Source organism: Furipterus horrens, unplaced genomic scaffold (genome assembly GCF_987537825.1).
Source record: "Furipterus horrens unplaced genomic scaffold, mFurHor1.1.pri manual_scaffold_11, whole genome shotgun sequence".
Classification (NCBI taxonomy): Eukaryota; Metazoa; Chordata; class Mammalia; order Chiroptera; family Furipteridae; genus Furipterus; species Furipterus horrens.
The window spans coordinates 55,940,443-55,961,479 of record NW_028327181.1 but is presented as its reverse complement, the minus strand read 5'-3'; the positions used below and the strand labels follow the sequence as shown (position 1 = coordinate 55,961,479).

The window sequence follows — 21,037 nt, the reverse complement described above, 5'->3', positions numbered from 1 at the left end:
GAGGCACCATGGTCAGTTGCTTAAAAGGTAGTTGAAATGAGGGGGTAGACGGGAGTCAGCTAGGAGGTCCAGTGTATAAGGAGAGCGAGCCATGATGGAGCAGCCAGGTCACTTTGTAGGAGAGCCAGTCCGCCATGGGAGAGGGCCATGCGGGCGGAGTGAGTGTAGGAGAGAAGAGGAGGAGCCATGAGGAAGGAGCCGTGAGCCAGAGGGGGACTCAGCCATGCCGCCTGCAGTGAAGTAGCAGCCATGCAGTCTGCAGTCAGGATTCGGCCACGTGGCCTGGGCTAGTAGGAAAGCAGGCAGGCTGCTGCTTTAATCACGCCCGCTCCAGCTGACTCTGAGGCCACCAAGGACTCGGTCTTGCAGTTCTGGACTTTACCTGGACTCTCGGGACTCAGGATATATGGAGAGGACTTCGCCATGATCCAGTGTAACACGGCACATGCTTTCTGAACTATTATATGGAGGCTGATGACGACGTGCCCCAGATCCTGAAGGAGAGAGCTGACGGATAAGGGATGGGGAACTATGGGGCTTGGTTTTGGTTTATAGCCTTTTGGGGAGCAAGGGAAGTGCTGGGTCTCGTGAGAGAACAGGGCTCCGAGCTGAAGTGCTCCCAGACCTCCAAGGTTGGAATATGGTAAATAAAGGCCTGTTTTTCTCAAAAAAAGAAAAAAAGAAGAAGAAAAGAAAAAAAGAGTAGTTGAAAGAGAAAAAGAAGTGAGTTTCCAGGAAGGGCACATTTCTGAACCACATTTCTTAGAAGTTTGTTCCCTTCAATCCAGAAATTCCCGTTCTAGGGATCTGTACCTAACGGGTGCTCACATGTATGCATGAAGACATGCATGTGTGCAAAGCTGGTCATGGCAGAGTGGTCGGTAACAGCAAAATACAAATGAAAACAAGCTAAATTACCATCAAAGTGGACAAATTAAATAAACTTTAGTACATACATACTATGGGACACTATACAATTGCAAAAAGGAAAAAGAATGATGAACCCATGTGTAGTAACATGAAAGGATCTGCAAAATAATGTAAAAGAATAAATCAACTTGAAAAAAATGATGTCCTATGTCTGTCATTTGTAGAGAACTGTAACTCCACTTATGCAAAATGTTAATACTGGTTTCCCCTGGGGCATCGTTGAAATGATGGGGAAAGTTAAAGGGACATTTTTACTTTTCAGTCTACATATTTCTATATTTTATTTTTTAATCCTAATAATTGAATTTAAATACAAAAGGGAAACTGTCATTTTAAAAGTTACATGTAATTCAATAATGTATTGCATTAATGTTAAATTTTCTGATTCAGGTCATTGCATTAGAGTTATGTAAGGAAATGTTTACACTTGCCAAAGTCCTTACAGCTAAGAAAGGTCCTGACATATACGAATTTTTCTCAAATTATCAGAAAAAAATTAAATAAAAGTAAAATAAAATAGTAGTAAGTATACAGAGTTAAAAAGTCAATATGTCATATTGTTAATAATTAGAGGATATAGGTAAAGGCTAAGTAGGAGTTTCGATACACTACTCTTGCAATTTTTCTGTAAGTTTGAAATGGTTCCAAAGTAAAAAAGGTTTCTAATAAATCATGCATGATTTCTTCCTTCTAGGGTTGAGACTTAGTGTGTCTTACCCAGGATCTAGGAAGACCCCACTGGTGGGTAAGGCAGGCACCGATTACAGTTTCGGGTTGAGACGGTGCAGTTGCAAAAGTCAGGTGAGAATACTCAGCATGAGAGGGTGTGTTCTGTTTCAACGGTGAAAGTCCATGTGTCCTTTGGAAGAACTACACACCTGCAGGTCATGTTAGAGAAGAGGGTTGGGTGTTTTTCCTTAATCTGCATTGAGACCATTTTGCACCTGCTGAGTACTATTGATTGTTGGAAGGTAGTGAGATGGACATGTGTATTCTTGTCAAAGTCCATAGGTGACTAAAATCAAACCATGGTAAGAGAAGACCCCAAGTCCTGATATTTTCTTCACTTCATCCTGGAGAAAAGAGTAGAAGGAGGAAGAAAGGGCCCAGGGGGTGGGTGGGAGAAATGGATGGACTAGATCATATTTTAAACAAAAGATTTCAGTGCACAGTTTTACCAAAGCCTAAAATACACAGACTTTGAAGAAATAAATTGTCAAACCGCTGCCATTTTTGTTGGCGCCATAGGACCAACCACACACCTGAAGGAAATAGATATGTCCTCCTCAGCCCCCTGGAAGGAGATTAATACTGGGGCTGTGTCCAAAGTGGACACGGGAGGGGGAACTTGTGCTCTTTCTAGGATTCTGAAGCCAGATTGACCGGGCCTCCAAGGTGGGGAGGTGGCTGGAGACTTGGGGCTGGGGAGTGATCGGCCAGTGTCACGTGGACCAGCCGCAGCTCCAGAGGCTGCCGGCCGGAAAAGGGGACCGAGGGCGGCCCTGACCTGCGGGCGCCGGGAGCGCCGTTGGCCGCAGTCCCTGTGAGCGATGCTTCCCTTATCCTGGTCCTTAGGGACAGTCTTGCGCAAAGTCGCCTCTTCCCACCATGGTCCCCGCTGCGCCGTGGAGGCCTGGGGAAGCCTGTCCCACGTTTCAGGAGCGGGCAGGGAAGAGCGGGGCGTCAGAGCTGCTGGGTCTGAGGAGGACGAAGAGGACGTCTGAGACCGTGGCGACAACAGCGAGGTGGCGAGAGAAGCAGGTCAGGGAGGAAGCCGGGGACTGCGGCCGAGCCCCTGAGCCAGCGCCCGGGACAGGGAGGAGGAACCCTCAGGGGAGCCAAGTTCCAGAAGCTGTCATGGTTTGCAGTCAAGTTGTGATCATTCGCATATTAAAGGAAGATCATTTTTTCTAAAGGGATATGGGACATGTGGTTTACCCTTACATGTTATGGTTTAAGATAAACTAGTATTATTTGGGTAAAAGTGGTTTTTTAAATTGGCTTCTAAAAGGCCCTGAAGTATTAGAAAAGGAGCAAAGACCCGAAGCACCAGAAACACAACTGTAAAAATTCGGACCTCAGAGGGTGCTCTGTTGACCGAACTGATGCTGTTTCAAGGCACAGAACTTGACTGCCATCTAATGACCAGAGTGAGTAGCTCTTTAGAAAGAGCAGAAGGAACTAACTGAATTGCATTCAATGCATGCAGCTTTTTTTTTCTTTTTCTTTTTCTTTTTTTGCGCTGATATTTGGGCCACGCAGTTTCCAGCAAAGGAAGTACAACAGTAAACGAAACAAAAAGCCTCTGTCTTCACAGAGCTAACATTCTAATGGCAGGGGAGGGTGACAGAAAGTAATCAACTAAATCTATAAGGTCAGGGGTGAAAGTGCTGGGGAAATAAAGCAGGATAAAAGGTCCAAGAGGAGTTGTGGGGGGCAGGGGGAGTCGCTACTTTTTAGCAGATGAAATAACAAGTCTTCCGGTTATCTGGGGGAAATCGTTCTAAGTGAGAGAAAAGCCAGTGCAAAGGCCCTGAGGTGAGTTTTTGTACAGGAAACAAAACAGAACCTGAGGGGCAGAGCAAAGGAATGGAGGGGCACAGAGAAATATTTATATGTGGCTTTTGAGCCACTGGTAGGACTTTAGTTTTTCCTCTGATTGAAGCAGGAAGTATTGGAGGGTTTTGAGCAGAGGTGACCTGACCTGATTTGCTTTTTAAGGGTCATTCTGGCTGTTGGACTGAGAGTAGGCACTAGAGGGCAGCATCCGAGTCAGGGAGAACAGGAGGTGACTGCGGCCAGATCCGGGTGGAATTGCTGAGTGTGATAAGAATCAGGTTCTGTTCTATTGAAAACGTAGCATCGGTAGGAGCGGACAGATGGGATGTGAGGGTTGAGAGAAAGAGACGAGTCAAAGATAACCCGAATGTTTTGGGTCCAAACTATCATTCGCTGAAATGAAGAGCCTGTGGGCAGAGAAGGTTGCAGGGACTAAGAAGAGGAAATGGTGAAATTGGGGGCTTTGGTCTGGGGGGTGTCCAGTCTGAGACAGCTGTGATACACCCAAGTAAAGAGGCTGAGGAAGCTGCTGGATGAAGGCTCTGAAATTCAGAGGTATGGTTGGGCTGGAGATTCAAATGTGGGGCGTCAGCAGCCCATGGACGGCATTTAAAGCCCTGAGCCTGGATGAGGCCACCAGTAAGGAGTACAGCTGGAGAAGGGGAGGGGCCTGGGGACCAAGCCTGAGCATCCAGCGCACCACCAGCAATCCAGTCGCATGTTTGGGTCTCCTTCCCCCAGCATCCGGAAAATCCAGGTTCAAACGACAAAGAAGACTCCTTCCCCCATGTGAGAGATGGTCACAGGTAAAGGAGTCCTCCTCCAGGCAGGCAAGAGTGTGGGGGATGGTGTTCTCTAAGCACTGAAGGTGAATATGGTCATGTCACTCGGAAGGGTTGTCTGTTGTGTTAACCAATAAAGACTTGAGACTGTAAAACAAATCAATGGTTAATGTGGGGTCTTAAGGATTCAAATCCAAGAGAGACACAGATTCAGGTAGCAACCTAAACAGTGCTCTGGAGAGAACAAAGAAAGACATGGTTCAAAAAGGCAAAAGCCACAAACTGTAACTATTTCATGCAAATGAAGAATCACTGACTAGTAGGACTCTGACAAAGAAGACACCTACTAAAAGGGCTCCTGGTGCCTAGCTGGGCTCAAATGTAAAAACAGAATCTAGCAGTCATTTCTATTTGCAAGAGGGGTCTCTCACACAAAGGGCACTTCAGAGAAAAGCCTGCACTAAGCTGCCTGCCTCCAGGGCTGAACTACCTGCCTGCACTATGTTCCTGCAGGTTGACCCAGCCTTTAAAAATGAGTTTCTAGAATCCTGTTTCAACCAATAGGACTGAGGCTTTCCCCATCCAATCAGAGCTACAGCAAATATATCTCCCCGTACACCCCTATCAGCTTCTTCCCCAACCAATCAGAGGTGACTCCATTCTGGCAAACAAGTACAGTACTTTTGGACCAATCAAACTCTGAAGATTTGTAGGCCTTATTTGCATGAAGACAAACCAATCAGGGACCAGGGCCCGGGACTTCTATGTAAGTCACTCCCCTCAAGCTCCGGGAGGGCACCGTTGTTTTCCACCAAAGGCTCTGTTTTCCTGTCTGGAGCTGAAACATCCGTGCCTGAGCAGAATGAGCAGACCAGTGCAGGCCAGAGCAGACCAGTGAGGAGCATATCATATCTGTCTAGTTGGAAAGGACCAGGCCCCGGGGCCACTCGGCCCCATGGCCTCCTCACTGCCGTGTTGTCACAACTGAGCACAATTGAGCTATCTTGCATTGACTTAAGTTTCCTTTACTGCACCTCAAATTGGGGATTCCTGTTGGCATTGAATTGGTGCCAATGACCATCAGTTGACACAAGGTTAAAACAGATTGGTTATTTACAACATGCAACCAAAAGGGACAAAAGCTATAAGGAAGGAAGCCCATGTGTTCATGCAGCAGTGATTGTTCCAAGATGGTGATGGCTTGGCCTTGAGCTGAGTACAGCATCAGGTTTAGCAGCTCTGAGAGCTGAGGCACAGGTGTGCATAGGTCCCACTTCCTTAATAGCCTCCTGGCTATTTAAAGTGACTCTCCTAGCAATGTTTATTCCATTTTTTTCCCATTATCAGATGGTTTTTACTAAACTGTAGAAGGTGCATAACCTCTGGATTCTGCATCTAGGTCTCTATCCCAAGAGATGTCAGCATTATCCCAGGAAGCAAATGTGAGGCCACTCAGGGCAGGATCCCTTTGCGTGCATCCAGTGTTACCTGTCAACAATTCAACATGTTTTAGAATAAAATACATGTTGTGTTACATGACAAAGCTATATATTTTATACAGGTATGTTATTGTGTGTGTGTCTCTGTCTGTCTGGAAGAACATAGAACATACTAGGAACAGTGGTAACCTCAGGGCAGCCATGTCTGTATTGCTTGCAGTTCTCATGATGAAACTGTATTCATATATTACTTAGAAATTAAAATGAAATAAAAGTAGTATTTTAAATTACTTCTGCATTAAATATATTATTTTAACATCAATACCATGCAAAGCATTGAGCTCTAATTCTAGACCCAAAAAAAGACAAATCAGTTACCTGCCTTCAAGGAATCCATGATCATAAGGAGAAGAAGGTAACTGATGTGTCTCGACCCTCTGCTACATCCCAACTCCTATAGTAGAAATGTTCATTCATATCTGTTCTTTAATCTACACATTAATTTGGAGCTTGGCTGTATTTCCTCACTTCACAGACGAGATAAAGAAGTGGGCATTGCCCAAGGTTGGCTAGTGACAGAGGCAGCCTCAGAATGCAGACCAAACAGATCCAAAACCCCTATGTTTCCTATTGCACTGTCCAGCCTCCAGGTACAGAGGGCTGAACTGCAAGAATCTTGGGATCTGCTTAATGAACTGTGGAATGAAGGGTCAAAGAAGGAAAAGCTTTATGGAAGAGGTGCCATTTGGGTTGGCCCTTAAAAAATGAGTGGGATTTTGGCAGGTGAAATAAGAAGAAAATAGGTTGGGTCGACTTGTATTCAGCACCGACCTAGTGCTCCAGCAGCTGTGCCAGCTGCACTCATAAGCATTATATGGTTTTCTACACTCTGAAATAGGCATTGTTCTCCCCAATTTACAGCTGTAAACACTGAAACCTAGCAAGTTCAGTGACTCATCCATAACTGCACAACTGCCAAAGGCAGAAGTGAGCCTACTGACTCCAAAACCCATATCCTTCCCTCAAAACGCTCCTGACCTAGAATTCAATGGAGTGCACTGAAAGGAAAAGTCTTATCTGCGTATGCAGAGACCTGGTTCCTGGCCCAGCTCAGCTGATGACCAGCTGTGACATCTGACAAAGTCCCCTCGCTTCTCGGGGCCTCCACACCTGTTTCCACTGACCTTCTAGACATGCCCAAAGTAAAAGGATTAGTCAAAGATTTCCAAACTCCATAGCTGATAGCTTTGGGTACAAAGCTTCCATGCTCATTCCTGCAGATCAGACACCCAGAAAAACAGGTGACTAGGTGACAAGGGTTTTGCTTGGCTGGGGAGGTGGGTGGAGAGGGGCACCAAGGAGCACATTCCTCTGCTAATGTTCTGCTCTACCAGCCTCCCTCTGCCTGACCTTGACCTCCAAGGAATGGGGTCCCCACTCAGAATTCTACTAGCACTCTTGTGATGTAACAAAAAATAAATCTTTGCTTTTTTGTCCCCAGCTCCTGGCACATAGCCTTTGGGGTTTCTGGAGGCATATGAGGTCCTTTGCACACTAGTGAGAAGAGTGGGGGCCTCTAGGTAACTTCAGAATGGAGCCTGGTCACCAGAAAAACCAAGGCAGGACCTACAGGGGGAGGGGCTGGAGATTAAAACAGTCACCAAGGCCAAAGAATGCAGACATGCCTAAGTAATAAATTCTCCATAAAATCTTCTAAACCTCTCCCTATGGACCTCTTCCATGTGGCTGTTACCGAGTTCTATCCTTTCTAGTAAACCAGTAAGTCAAGTGTCTTTCTGAGTTCTGTGAGTCATTCAAGCAAATTATCTGAGAAAAGGTCATTGAGATCTCTGAATTTGTTGCCAACTTGTACAGAAATGTGGGTGACATGAGAACTGAAGTGGGGAGCAGTCTTGTGGGACAGGGTGTTCAAACCCAAGGGACCTGAGCTAACACCTAGTAGAGAGTGTCAGAATTGAATTGACTTCTAGGACACCCAGCTGGTGTCCAGAGAGTTGGTGTCAGAATTAATTAGGGTCAGGAAGAAATAAACAAAATCACAGCCCTCCTCCAGGCCTCACCTCACACCACACAGGGTCTCAGGGGCCCTTCATGGAGGCTCAGATCCCACTCATCAGCACACCCCCGAGGGCAGCACTTTTCACTCCTGGGAAGTCTGCCTGTTGAATGTCCTCCAGTACGCTTATTGGCCATTAAAATATATATATAACATTTTTTAAGATTAGTAATATCTTTTGCTTAATTTGAGCCTCTGGGCAAACCTATGAAGTCCCATTTAATAGGTGAGGAAACTGAGGCTCAGATAAATGAACCAGGCACACAAAGAGTCTGTGTCCAGGTGAGCAATGAGCTGAAGCTCCTTAGGCCTGGGCTTCCCCAGCCCAGGTCAATTCAAGGCATCCCCCGAAACTACTACACAACCGGGAATGAGGTAGATGACGTCACTCCTGCATCTAAAGTGCACACACCTGCCGATGCTACAAAAGAAGAAGCGAGCTCCGAGAGGCCAAGTTTTGCAAGGAGGCAGGGGCTGTTCCTCTTTCGGATGGGGGTGGGGGCATTTACTAGCTGAGTGCTGAGCTGCCCCAAGGAAGGCGGCCCCCTGGGCACAACACACACACACCTCAATGTCTCTTGTAGCGAGACAGGAACTCAGCGGGCCTCAAAAGCCCAGAAACCTATGAGGCGGGCAAGACGCTCCCTGCACCTGCTCTGTGCCCCGGTAAGCAGTTGCCCTGGCTGACTTAGGGGGCCCACCTATCCTGAGAGCTGGGCCTGGCCCCACACCCTGCTTCCTGAAGAGCCTCAGCCCTGGCTCCGTGGGCAGGCTCTAGGTGATGGACCGGCAGGGTGCTGCTCATGTGACGATGCATGTCCCTCCGTGTTACATGGCCCTGCACCCAGTGCAGCAGCCCAGCTGAACTTATGCCCCTGGCCTGACTGGGCTGTGACCTGTGTGACCATCTGGCTCTGAGTTCCTGCTTTGCGTGGGACTATGACGGCCCCGCCCCTTGCCTGGCCACTCCCCCACGTGATTTCCTCTGGAAGACCTTTGTTGCCGCTCTGGCTACTTGAGAGTGTTCTTCCTGGTTGGTGTTCCAGGCCCAGGAGAAGTCTAAAGAGACCTGATTGTGCAGCTGAGGTCAACCCTAGGCTCCAAAAGCCCACCCGGCCTCCCCCTTCCTCCCCTCCCCCCACTTCCTGTCAGTACCGCAGCACAAGGCTTGCTTCTGGGACTGCAGGCCCCAGGAGAAGGAAGACTGAGGAGCACCAAACAGTGAGTGTCCGGAACACCCATCCTCCTATCTCACCCCCTCACTCTCCTGACTGCCCCCAGCCCTGACCCAGCAGCTCAGGAACCTGACCTCTCCCAGTGTTTCCCAGCCCCCCCTGTACTCCTCCTTCCTGTGCCTTTCCCTGCCTCCCCCTGCACCTCCCTTCCCCCAATACCATCCACTAGCAGATGCCCTGGGGCGTACAAAAGTGAATTCTGAGTGCCGAATAGTGGCAATGATAATGAACCATGTGGGAGTCTTGCATTGGGAGGCGGTAGTCGCCAAAAATGACCACTGTTCTCGCCTGCCTGATGGCCCTCACTACAGCCTGTCCTGAGTGAGCATCCCCAAGGAGCACCATCCGGGACTGAGATGAGCAGTGGAGCACACAAGGCCCGCGCCGCAGACCCAGTCAGTAGAGCAGAGATGGACGAGCAGAGGTTCCTCCAGCAGCTACTGGCCCATAACTTGGAGTTAATGACAAAGGAGGAGCTGAAGGCATTCCAGCAGCGGCTGCTTGGTCAGGATGTCCGCGATCACCCTCCTGGAGCAACCACAAGTCAACCAGAAAAGGCAGATGGCCTGGAGGTGGCCTCACGCCTGGTGGCTCGGTATGGGGGATGGCCGGCCTGGCTCCTGGCAATGCAGACCTGGGAGCAGATGGGCCTCAGCAAGCTGTGTGACCAAGCCCGGGAAGAGGCAGCCTTGGAGTCAGGTGGGTAGACAAAGTGCCCCCTGCCTGCTGTCCATCTCCTGCCCCCACCACTGAACCCCCATCAACCTTCCTCTGGGCAGTGACTGGGGACTGCGTTTTCAGAGGGTGATCCAGGCCCAGACAAGGCTGGAGCTAAGAGGCTTTCTAGGGCGGAGGGGCCTTGCCGGACCTCACTTGTAGTCCAGTGCATTCCCAGCAACCCCGGTGGCCGACCCAGCGCCTGGGAGGGAGTGCTCAGAGGGCAGAGGGGCTGGAGGCTGACACTCAGAAGGCAGGAAGGCTGTGGGTTCCACACCCACCCCGAAGCCGGAACTTGCCGGGCCTTGAGCTATAAGCACAGAAGGGTCAGCAAGAAGCAGGTTCTGTCCCGGCGCTACCACGTCGGGCAGGTCGCCTCACTGCTGTCTGCATCTGTCTCTCCATGTGTAAAACGAGCGAATGAGAGCCTGCCTCCTGGGCTGTAGGAGGGTTAAAGAGGTCATCCGTGCTAGGCACTTAGCACAGTCTAATTCCTAGTAAGTGCTCCGTAAATTGTTCTGCTGGTGTATAGCTGTTACTGTGAATGCTATTACTGTTAGCAACTGTGGGTGGCAGAGGCTCTTAGCCTCGTGTGTGTGTGTGAGTGTGTGTGTGTGTACGTACAAGTAAAGTGTTGGTAGCTACCCTTCCTGAAATATCAGGTGTTTTTCCTTTATCATTTGTATTAGTGTCAACAAATGAATACACTTACATATTATTTTGAGAATTAAATACATAATTGTGAAATTTCAACAAGCCAAGGGGCAAAAGGAAAGAGGATGAGATGGATGGTATATTTGAGGGTTAAGTACCAAAACATCTGTCCCTTTGAGTCGGCAGTCCCTCTGGCAGGTAGACCTTGGAGGGAGTTTTTCTTTATTGCAATCACAACCCCAAAGGCACGGGACAGCTTCCTCACTACTAGCTCACCCCTAGTTCTGTATTGCTACCAGCAAGCATGTCCACTCCCTGGAGAGTCTCAAAGTCAAGAAAGAGCAAAGGACACCAGCAAGGGCTGCCGGTATCTGGGAGGACCGTCACCTGGGAGCGCACTGCAGGTCACTTCATCAAGGGCAGCTTCAGTGCCCTCCAGCTGCGCCCAATGTCTGTGTACTGAGGGGTGCTGGTGCCGTGAACAGTGAAGTCTAAGGCTGTTTCCAGTTGAGAAGGAACAGAGGGAACATACTCGCCCCTCTTCCGTCTTTCATTCCCTAAAGCTGGCCGGGGTGGGGTGTGGGGGCAAGCTTGAACTGTAGAAGGAGGGCCTGGGGTGGCAAAGGGAGGCAGACAGAAACAAAGGACCTGCACAGAAAGGTGAGCCAGGCAAAGGAAGCCAACAGGGGAGGGGCCCCTGGATAGAGCAGGCCCGCAGGAGAGCAGGGGACCCACCATGACTTCTTGGAGGCCTCTGCTTTCATCTGGGGAAGTAAGTGTGGCACCAGGGCCTGGAGGTGTCAGGGGCCATGGGGGTGGGGACATCACTGAAACCCTCCGATGCTTACAGCTTCGTCCGTGCTCACTGGTGAGGACGGGGGCCTTTCCGTATGGTCCCACCAACTGTGCACGGTGTCGACCCGCCGCTGCCCGATGCAGCAGACAGTCTTCACGCTGCACCTTGGAATGTCCGTTCTTCCCTGATGCTCTGAGACACGGACAAGTCACTGGGCGAGGATTTGCTGTCCCCAATGAGAAAGTCACCCTCAGGCACCACTCACTGAGGGTGAACCCACCCTGGAGGCACGCTGTCCCCATAGTACCACTCTCTGCCTGCAAAGTGCCCTGTGCCCCTTCCCCAAGTAGCTGACCTATGGGGCATACGATGGGGACAGGGCGGGCCTGTCACTGAGAACCACCACCTAGTTTTGGGAAGAAAAGACTGGCCTGCCCCCAAGCATTCCTGCGTCCCCACGGGTTGTTCTGGGGCTTCTCAGTTACCTCCATAGTCTCTCCCTGCTTGAAGGAGAGCTTCTCGGTGCCTGAGCTGAACGAGTACAGTTTCTGGACCCCATGCAGGACGTAGTGCCCTGGCCATTGCTCAGGCGAGCCCTTCAGCTGACTCAGGAAGCTGGGGGACTCGGCGGCCAACTCGCCCACCTCCTCCAGGATGTAGCTGGAGGAAAACTGCCCAACTGACCATGGTAGCTGCCACGCCAGCGGCCATCACGGCACTTCTCCATGACAGTGACACACGACCCCAGGAACAGTTCACCTTCCACTCGGTCACATAGTCTAGTCAAAGTTCAGGATGATGAGGTCATAGATGCAGTCAGCACTGCCCCCATTGGCAGGGTACTCAGCATCTGTGCTGGATGTCGGGACACATCCCACGTGCAGGTCTCCCTCTTGGTCTTGCCGAGGCCTAGTGTGTCCTTCAGGTTCTTCCTCTCCACGTAGTTGGACGGCACGTAGCCTGTCCTGCTGGCCACATTCGTCACCCACCACTACATCCTGCAATCACTCAGTAGCCACATGTGCTGGTTCTTCTTAATGTCAAGTTTCTGGTCTTGTTGGGCAATTTAGTCCTACCGAGCTGTGACAGCTTCTTCTGTCCCCTTTCACGGAGTCCTTCCCTGGTGCTCAGTTAGGAGAGATGACTGGCAAAAACAAAACTTCTCAAAAGGTAAATTTTTTAGCTGATTATACCTCTGAAGTTACAAAGCTGAAGGTATTCCTCAAATTCTCAAATCCCACTCGATCTCACCAGACAACTCTGATCTGGGAAACCACATGTAGGAAACCAATATATAAAATTTGGACTGTCTGAAGGGGCAGGGACCGATTCCACACACATTCTCACTTTGTCCAGACGCTGTTACAGTGCTAACGTCAGGGGCCTGACCTTCATCACCCAAGGCCCGCAGCAGATCCCGCGGACTTCCCAAGGCCACCGTCACTGTCCTGCACCAGTGCCTCCATGCCCCCTTCACCAGCTCCCAGGAGTTGCTCCACCCCCACCTCCCACCTTCCAGCGTTGGCCAATGCTTTCATCTTTTAGCCGTTCTGCTTCAGTTATTTACCACCATCATTACAGCACAGCATGTTCTGAATTTGACTATATGATTCCCTTTACCAGGGAGATGGGTACTTTCATATGTTTTCATGACACCAATTAGCATCCTTTATTTGAGTGTGGAAAACTCCATTTTGCATTTCCTGGTAGTCAGCTATAGTGGTGATGAACTCCCTCAGCTGTTGTTTCTCTGGGAAAGCCTTTATCTCCCCTTTGTTTCCGAAGCTTTGCTGGCTAAATTATTCTTAGCCAACAGCTATTCTTCTTCCAGCACTTTGAATATATCACCCACTCTCTCCAGGCCTGTGATGTTTCTGCTGAAAAAATCCGCTCATAGCCTTATGGGGGTTGCCGTATATGGGATGAGCCATTCTGCTCTTGCAGCTTTCATATTCCCTTCATCCTTGATTTCTGACAATTTTGTTACAATGTGATGAGTGAGGTCCTTTGGGGATGGAATCGGTAACAGGACCTATGAGTTTCATATACCTAGATGTCCATACCTCTGTGCAGGTCTGGAGTTTTATACAATTTTCACATCGTGAAATATTATTCTTCTTTGGCTTCTTCAATTATTTTAAAATGTAACCACCATTCTTAGGTCACAGGTTGTACAACGTGTGGCCATCTAGATTTGGCCTGAGTTTGCCAACTCCTGGTCAAAAGCATAATATTAATGTTTAGCTTATTAGCGGTATTGGTGGTAGGAGGAGAATTTGGAAAGTTTTTCTAAAGCAAGCGGATTTAGATACATAGCATGCTAACAGATCCATTAAGCAGGATATTTTGGAGGACATGGCACCAAAAAGACCGAAGCCCTCTCAGGGCACCTCAGGCCGACACAGGATTCAGAGCAGGGTAGGCCATGGCCATGACCCAGAGCGGCCAAACTGATGCCTGAGAAGACCTTCACAGGGCCAGACAGGTTCTCACAGCACGATAAAGTGGATCTGTAGATCATGATTCCAGAGGTGGGGGTGGCAATACCCTAGTCTCACCAAGCTAAGGGTGAAATTGACCCCACATACTCTGGAGATTCAGCAGATTTCCCAAGATGAACTGGGCACCAGGATCCCAGGTGAGTTACATGAGTCTTCTCAAATATTTAGCAAAAAAAAAAAAAAAAAAGAAAGTGAAAGGCACTCAAGATACTCTAAAGGGAAGAAGGGAAGGGGGTCGTAACAGTAATTCTGCTTGAAATCTCAGCTAAGAAATGAGATCCCTCCCAGGGGACAGTCCCTGACTGTGCTCAGTGCTCGGCTCCTCACAGTCCACAGACCACTTCCCGGAGTGTCCAGGTGCTTTCCCACAGAAGCAGACCTGACGCTAAATGGGACAGCGAGTGGCTCATTCGGGAATTGATTGCCTGGAAGCACTGTTGGGAGAGAGCAGTGAGACAGGGAGGGGGAAGCCAATGAAACCTGCATGATGGAGCAGCTGGCCCCTGAGCATCTGAGGCTCGATGCACTGGCACCTTCAGGAGACCGTGCAGAGCACACCTTGGAGTCGGGTCTTCTGGGGAACTGCCATCTGTCATCAGCTGAGCACTCCTCCTGGAGCATGAACTCCCCAGGGGTTCCGGCCTGTCACACTCATTAATTGAGAGAGACCTGAGACAGACAACCGCAGGGGCTCGTAGAAGAATGTCTTTGGCTTGCACCTTGGTGGAGGGTGCAGAGAGGGTGCTGTCATGAACCATAGGATCTGCTACACCATCCACTCGCGCCGTGACCACTCACAATTACAAATGAAAAAACGACACTCAGTGGGGCAAATAGCTCAGGTCATGGAATTAGTGAGAGCAGAGAGTTGTGTCTCTTTTGTTGACTCTCTATCCCTGGCCTTTAGGTCATGGCCTGGCAGCATAAGCCCCTGATTAATATTTGCAGAATGAAGAAAGTCACACAGAATAATTTGGTCAAGACTTGAGCTGGGATCTTCTCCCCAAAGCCCTTGTTTCCCCCACTGACCTGGCAAGAATCTACCAGTCTCAGCAGCCAGCACAGGACATAGCTTAGAGCTGGTGCAGAAAACAGTTGTTGAATGAATAAGTGAGAAACAGATGAACAAATCTATTCTATAAGCTTATATTCCATCTTTCCCTGCCTTACTTAGGAACCACAGAAAAATTCCAGAAGCAACAGAGAGAGAGTCCCTGCCCACCACAATCTTGGAAAAATGAGGATTTCCATGCAAAATTCACGAATCTGGAACTTCTACTCAGACCTCAACCCTCAGGCTATGACTTCCTGCTCAGAAAAGGGAATTCCAAGGTGGCAGAGGAAGAAAGGCGTTTCATTCAGGTCAGAAGCATATTTGATTCAGGCTGGAGTACCGCGAAAGAGCCTCCCACAGTCGTGCTGCACGGAGTTCCTGGGATCGGGAAATCGGCCGTGGCCAGACAGGTGAGGAGAGTCTGGGAGGAAGGCCGGCAGTTCAGGGACCGCTTCCAGCACGTCTTCTACGTCAACTGCAGAGAGCTGGCCCAGGCCGAGGCCATGAGTCTCGCTGAGCTCCTCACAAAAGACTGGGCTGGCCCTGCAGATTCCATTGGGCAGATCCTGTCTCACCCAAAGCAGCTGCTCTTCATTCTTGATAACTTAGATGGAGTAAAATTGGACTTGGAGGAGGACAGTTCTGAGCACCCTCTGCACTGGAGCCAGCAGCAGCAGGTGAACACATGGCTGGGCACGTTGCTGAAGAAAACCTCATTTCCCGAGGCTTCCCTGCTCATCACAGCTCGGACCACAGCTCTGCGGAAGCTCATTCCTTCTCTGCAGCAGCCACGCTGGGTGGAGGTCCTCGGATTCTCTGAGACAAACAGAAAGGAATATTTTCACAACTATTTCAGAGCAAAAGGCCCAGCAAATACGGCCTTTAGGTCTGTTACATTCAACCCGACACTCTTCACCATGTGTTTCAGTCCCCTGGTCTCCTGGCTGGTCTGCACGTGCCTGAAGCAGCAGATGGAACAGAAGGAAGAACTCGGACTGACCTCCCAGACGACCACAGACCTCTGTCTGCACTACTTTTTCCACATTCTCCAAGTTCAGTCCCTCGGGACTAAGCTGAGGGGCTTCTGCTCTCTGGCTGCTGAGGCCACCTGGCAAGGAAAGACCCTGTTCAGCCCAGAGGACCTCAGGGAACACGGGTTAGATGAGGACATCACCTCCACTCTCTTAAAGATGGGTGTTCTTCAGAAGCACCCAACCTCGCTGAGCTACAGTTTCACTCACCTGTGTTTCCAGGAGTTCTTTGCAGCCATGTCCTGTGCTCTAGGGGATGAGATGGAGAAAGGTGATTGGTTTACTAGCACGAGAAGTGTGAGAGAGTTGACAGAAGTGTATGCCATGCGTGACCTGTTTGGGGAACCAACCGCATGTTTCCTATTTGGCCTTCTGAGTGAGCAGGGGATGAGAGAGATGGAGAGCATCTTCCAATGCAAGCTGTCTCGGGACCGGCATCGCACACTGCTGAGCTTGGCCAAGTGGACATTCCAACAGAAACATGAGAACCCAGAGCCATGCTGTTCACACTTGCTACACTGTTTTTACGAGTTTCAGGATGAAAGGTTTCTGCGAGAAGCCATGTCCGGTTTCTGTGGAATGAGGATATGTGCCCCAACTGAAATAGAGCTCCTGGTGTTCACTTTCTGCATTAAATTCGGCCACTGCATAACGGGGCTTCACCTGGATAAGGGTAGACCGCACAGACGAGCACGAGAGCCTTCGGGTGTAGTTCTGTGAGTGCCCCCTCCCCTCTCCCCAGCTCCCCTGTTGTTCCCCCTGTCCTGGGCCCTAGAGGAACTCTCACTAAGCCTGGCCCCAGGGGCTAAAGGACTGAGGTCACCAGGGACTTCTGATGGCCAGATCTCACTCCCATTCTCAGTCCATCCAGGATCCTCTGCAGCAGAGTCTGCTCCTGGGCAGCCCGCTGTGGCCCTGCCTTGGACTGCTGCTTCTCCTCCTGTCTCTGCCATGGTGGCCACCTCTCCTGGTGCACATCCACCCCCAGGCTCACGTCAGCTCCCATCCACTCAGCTCAACTGCCTCTGCTTCTCCCTCTTAATGTACTTCCCTCCAGGCACTGCTCACTCAGCTGCTGCGGGCACCCCCTTGATGGCTGTTGACTATCTGAGAATGACCGAGTAGCTGTCTCCAGCCACTCTCCAAGCCCAGCAACACTGTTAGCTTCATATGCGGGTTCCCCACCTCAGTGGCAGTATTGATCCTTTGGTGCTTTGAGGTGCCTTCTCCCCTGTAGATGATTCCATAATGTGTATAAGGACTGATTTTAAGCCAGGCCCAAAAGATCAAAGATTAATAAAGCACAGCCTTATTCTCAAGAAACTCAAATCTTGAAGTGAAGAAAGACATCCATCTAATAACTAGAATCGAGGGCCAAGTCTGTGGTAAGAGTGGCATGTACAAGCTGGGATGGTGGCCCAAGGAAGGAGGGGATCACACGAGTGACCCTGACAAGGAGAGAGCCCCAGAGGAGGAAATGGTGGACTTGGGTGTTTTAAGATTTATAATTTTTTACTGACATAAAACTCATGTTCATTGTAGAAAATTAGAACATGTAAATAAGGAAAGAAGTTAAAATTATCAAGCAGAATTCCATCACTCAGAGGTGACCTTCAAGAAAAATGGAGGTATATATCTCCTAGTCGTATTTTATACACATTTCTAGAGCAAAACTGAGCCATACTGTACATTTTATTTTACAGTCAGCTTTATTTCTTTATTTTTATAACAAGACTCTCTTCTTATGTTATGAAGTAGCCTGATCCAACACCATTTGAATGACCACATGGTATTCCATAGAGAAGGTGCCACAACTATCTGACCATTATCTGTTCTCAGGTACTGAGGTTATTTCTAGTTGTTATGGTCACAAAAGTGAACTGGTCTTTAAAGGACTTAGGTACAGGTATCACATTGGTGGTGGCCTTCAGAAGTATCCTGAGCAGCACAGAGGCAGAGGCCAGGTGAATAGCAAGAGGAACCAAGGGCACCAAGACAAAGAAGAGAGTCTGCAATGGAGCCCCAATAGGAAATAGTAAGGACGAGCAGCTCAAGTATTTGTTTTGTAATTCAGCACTGCATTTTGATAATAAATTTTTAATTTTTTCTGTTAGTCCCTCTAATTAAAGATTAAAGTTGGCAAGCATTCAAAAAAATAAACAGTTTAAAAGTATATTATTCTAATTTCTTAACACTAAATAAATGTTAAAAAAAAACAAAGACTTAAACTTTCCAATAAGTTTTTTGGTAACTTTGTAGCATGTATACATCTTAGAGCTGTTAACATTAAAACCACACTGAGATTTTTTTTTTAATACATATGGTATGTGGTATTTTTTTATAATTTTATTTATTTATTTTTAGAGAGAGGGGAAGGGAGGGAGGAAGAGATGGAGAGAAACATCAATGTGTGGTTGCCTCTCGCAACCCCCCAGTTGGGGGCCTGGCCTGCAACCCAGGCACATGCCTTGCCAGGGAATCAGACCAGCGACCCTTTGGTTCAGAGGCCACCACTCAATCCACTGAGATTTTTGAAAGTCTCTATAATACTTTCACATCCTCACAGAACCCTCCGCAGCAGGTCCTCTTGTCCCCGTCTTACAGCGAGGAGACTGAGTGAGGCACAGACAAGGGCAATTCATGTGCTGACAGCTGTCTCCAGAGCCTCCGCCCCTCGCCTTTGCAAGGCTTCTTGGACATGGGGGAAAGATGGATGGAGTTGGGGACCTATCAGGTCAAGGTGCTACTGGGCTGTTGAGGTGGAGATATTTGTTAAGAAAAGATATTTCAGTTTGCAACTTGAAATAGAGTTTGAGTCATTGTGCCTTTATAGTAGATAAAATTACTTAAATAATGTGTGAAAATGTAGAATTTAAATTGGTAGAAATTATACAAGGTAATCTACACTATAACTCCCAGACAAAGCCCATCATCCTCTCCCCACATCCAGCAAATGTCCTCCTCTGAGACATCCTCCTTTGCCATCTCTCCTGGGACCTCTCTGGGTGTTGCTATCCTGAGAGGGGATAGGGTCCCATCAAGTTGGACAGCAGCATCTAGTCTCATATACAACGATCCCTTCACAAAATTATCTTGAAACTACCTCGCCCAGACTCTATTCTCTCCTCCTATCTCCTTTCTTTTCTGGAAACCTATACTTCAACATCTCTGCCAAAAAAGAAAGACATTGAAGGGAGGAAGATTGTCTGATCCCCAAGCTCTGTGCCAGGCCCTGTGCTGGGCACTGCAGATGAAAAAGATGAACAGTATCTGCCCCTGCCCACAAGAAACTGAGACAGAAACAGACCCAGCAAATGAACACTGCAGTACAGAATGGCAAGGGCTGGCTATACAATCAGAAGCCACACAGAAGAGGGACACTTAGCCCGGGTTGGCGGGAGCAGAGGGGCAGGTGGGGGGTTGATCAGCCCTGGGGATAGCCCTGCCCACTGCAGCCTGGCGCTTAGAGGGTCTGAACCCCACTGGATTGTGCAGGGCTGTGCACACAACACTCCCCCTCACCCCCGACACAGGTCTCACCTTTCCTGTCCCTCTCTCGCTCTCCCTCAGGTCCAGCTTGGCCACATTTACAGATGCCGGGTGGAAGATGTTCTTCTCCGTTCTCAACGCCCCTGGGAACCTGCAGGAGCTGGACCTGAGTGGAAACTTCCTGAGCTGCTCTACAATCAAGCATCTGTGTGAGGCCCTGAAAGGTCCTCGCTGCCACCTGAGGACCCTGAGGTGAGTCTGGCCCCGGTTCTGTTCTGAAACACAGATGGACAGGAGACCCAAGATGGAAGTCGTGTCTAGGATGGGTGTGTGGCCTTTGTATTAACAAGTATTCATTGAGCCCCTCCCTGGCCATGCACAGTGCCAGGGGCCATGGCCACCGCAATGAACAAACACAGACAGGGTTCCATTTCCACAGAGCTGGCAAGTGATTACCATTAACCACACACACATGTGTAATCACAGCCCCGATAAGGGCCTCCCATGGGAAACTACCTAAGAAAGTGAATATTGAAGGACATCTGAAGAATACAGAGAATTTACCCAAGTGACACAGGAAGGAAGAAAGCTCAAAGTCCCCATGGCAGGAGGGAGGAAGGGCTGTCATGGACTCAGAAGTAGGCCAGTGAGGCTGGAGGATGGAGAGCAAGGAGCAACAGGGGCTGCAGAGACCATGCAGCCAGGCCCTCTGTGCAAGGCCCTGATGGAATTTGGGGTTGTTTTCTAATGCAATGTGATGATAATCAAAAGGCTGATAAGATCATTACATTTTCAAAGTAGAAACAGATTGCAATATAAAAACCGAATGAAGGAGAGCAAAAGTAGAGGTTTGGAAACTGGTTCATAAGAATGTTTCAGTTGTTCCTATAAAGATGGTTAGAGCTTGTGTTACCAAGAAAAGCAGGGTTCTTTCACATGGCACCTGGGTGTAAGACTCAACAATTATTTTTGAGGAAAACAAGTCTTTGTTTACAATATTCTATGGCGGAGGTGCCGCTCACACCCTAGTCTTGGTTGGAAGTCATTCTGTCCAGCAGAGGCTTCGTGACCACGGCGGAACAAACTTTTACCCAGGACATTTCATTATGTCTGGGGGAAGGAAGGTGGCTGCCTCTCTAGTGGAGAACAGCGATTAGACCTTCTTCCCTCATGTCTTTTATTGAGGAGGACACACGTGAGAGATACAAGGTCAAGATTCATGAATCATCAATAGTTTGGAGGTGTTGGGGTTACAGTCGACAGTAACAGATTACATGTACCAGTACAGAGGGCACAGTGACCAGTCTGTGTCAGGGTCTATCAAACATATTGACACTACACTGGCATTAGGTGCAAGGTTTCATACATTCCTTGCTAGAGATTGTTTACATTACATTAATGATAAAGAAAGCAGAGCAAGTTCTAAAGCATAAAAGTATAATAAGCATTTTTCAAATCTAATTCCCACGGAAACCCTCTGAGTGTTGTCAGTCATGTTCCATACACAGCCTTATGTTGAGACTTAAAGACAAGCATGGCCAGGATGCCGGTGGCAGTCATGCTCAGGCCGGGGCTACAATTCCCTAAACCATGAGGAGCGGTTCCCTACAATATTCCAACGTGGAAGCAGGGGCTGTGAGCACTCCTGCTCAGAGCCCAGTTTTCCCGTGAGACCCAGCACTTCCCTTGCTCCCCAAAAGGCTATAAGCCAAAACCAAGCCCAATAGTTCCCCATCCCTTATCCGTCAGCTCTCTCCTTCAGGGCCTGGGGCA

The 21,037-nt window shown here is 48.9% G+C and overlaps 1 protein-coding gene and 1 pseudogene across 1 annotated transcript in view; one reads left to right on the top strand and one right to left on the bottom strand.

Annotated features, from left to right (window-relative positions):
* The first annotated feature begins 8,961 nt into the window (after positions 1 to 8,961).
* The window catches only part of LOC149997776 (NACHT, LRR and PYD domains-containing protein 1-like), a 42,972-nt gene continuing 30,896 nt past the window's right edge, over positions 8,962 to 21,037 (top strand). Inside the window, exons 1-4 of the mRNA XM_090257502.1 lie at positions 8,962 to 9,008; positions 9,334 to 9,721; positions 14,865 to 16,491; positions 19,346 to 19,516. Of these exons, the coding sequence (XP_090113628.1) occupies positions 9,379 to 9,721; positions 14,865 to 16,491; positions 19,346 to 19,516 (2,141 nt within the window). The 5' untranslated portion in view covers positions 8,962 to 9,008; positions 9,334 to 9,378. The remainder of the gene's footprint in view (positions 9,009 to 9,333; positions 9,722 to 14,864; positions 16,492 to 19,345; positions 19,517 to 21,037) is intronic.
* On the bottom strand, positions 9,892 to 12,255 carry LOC149997777 (cytoplasmic protein NCK2 pseudogene; annotated as a pseudogene).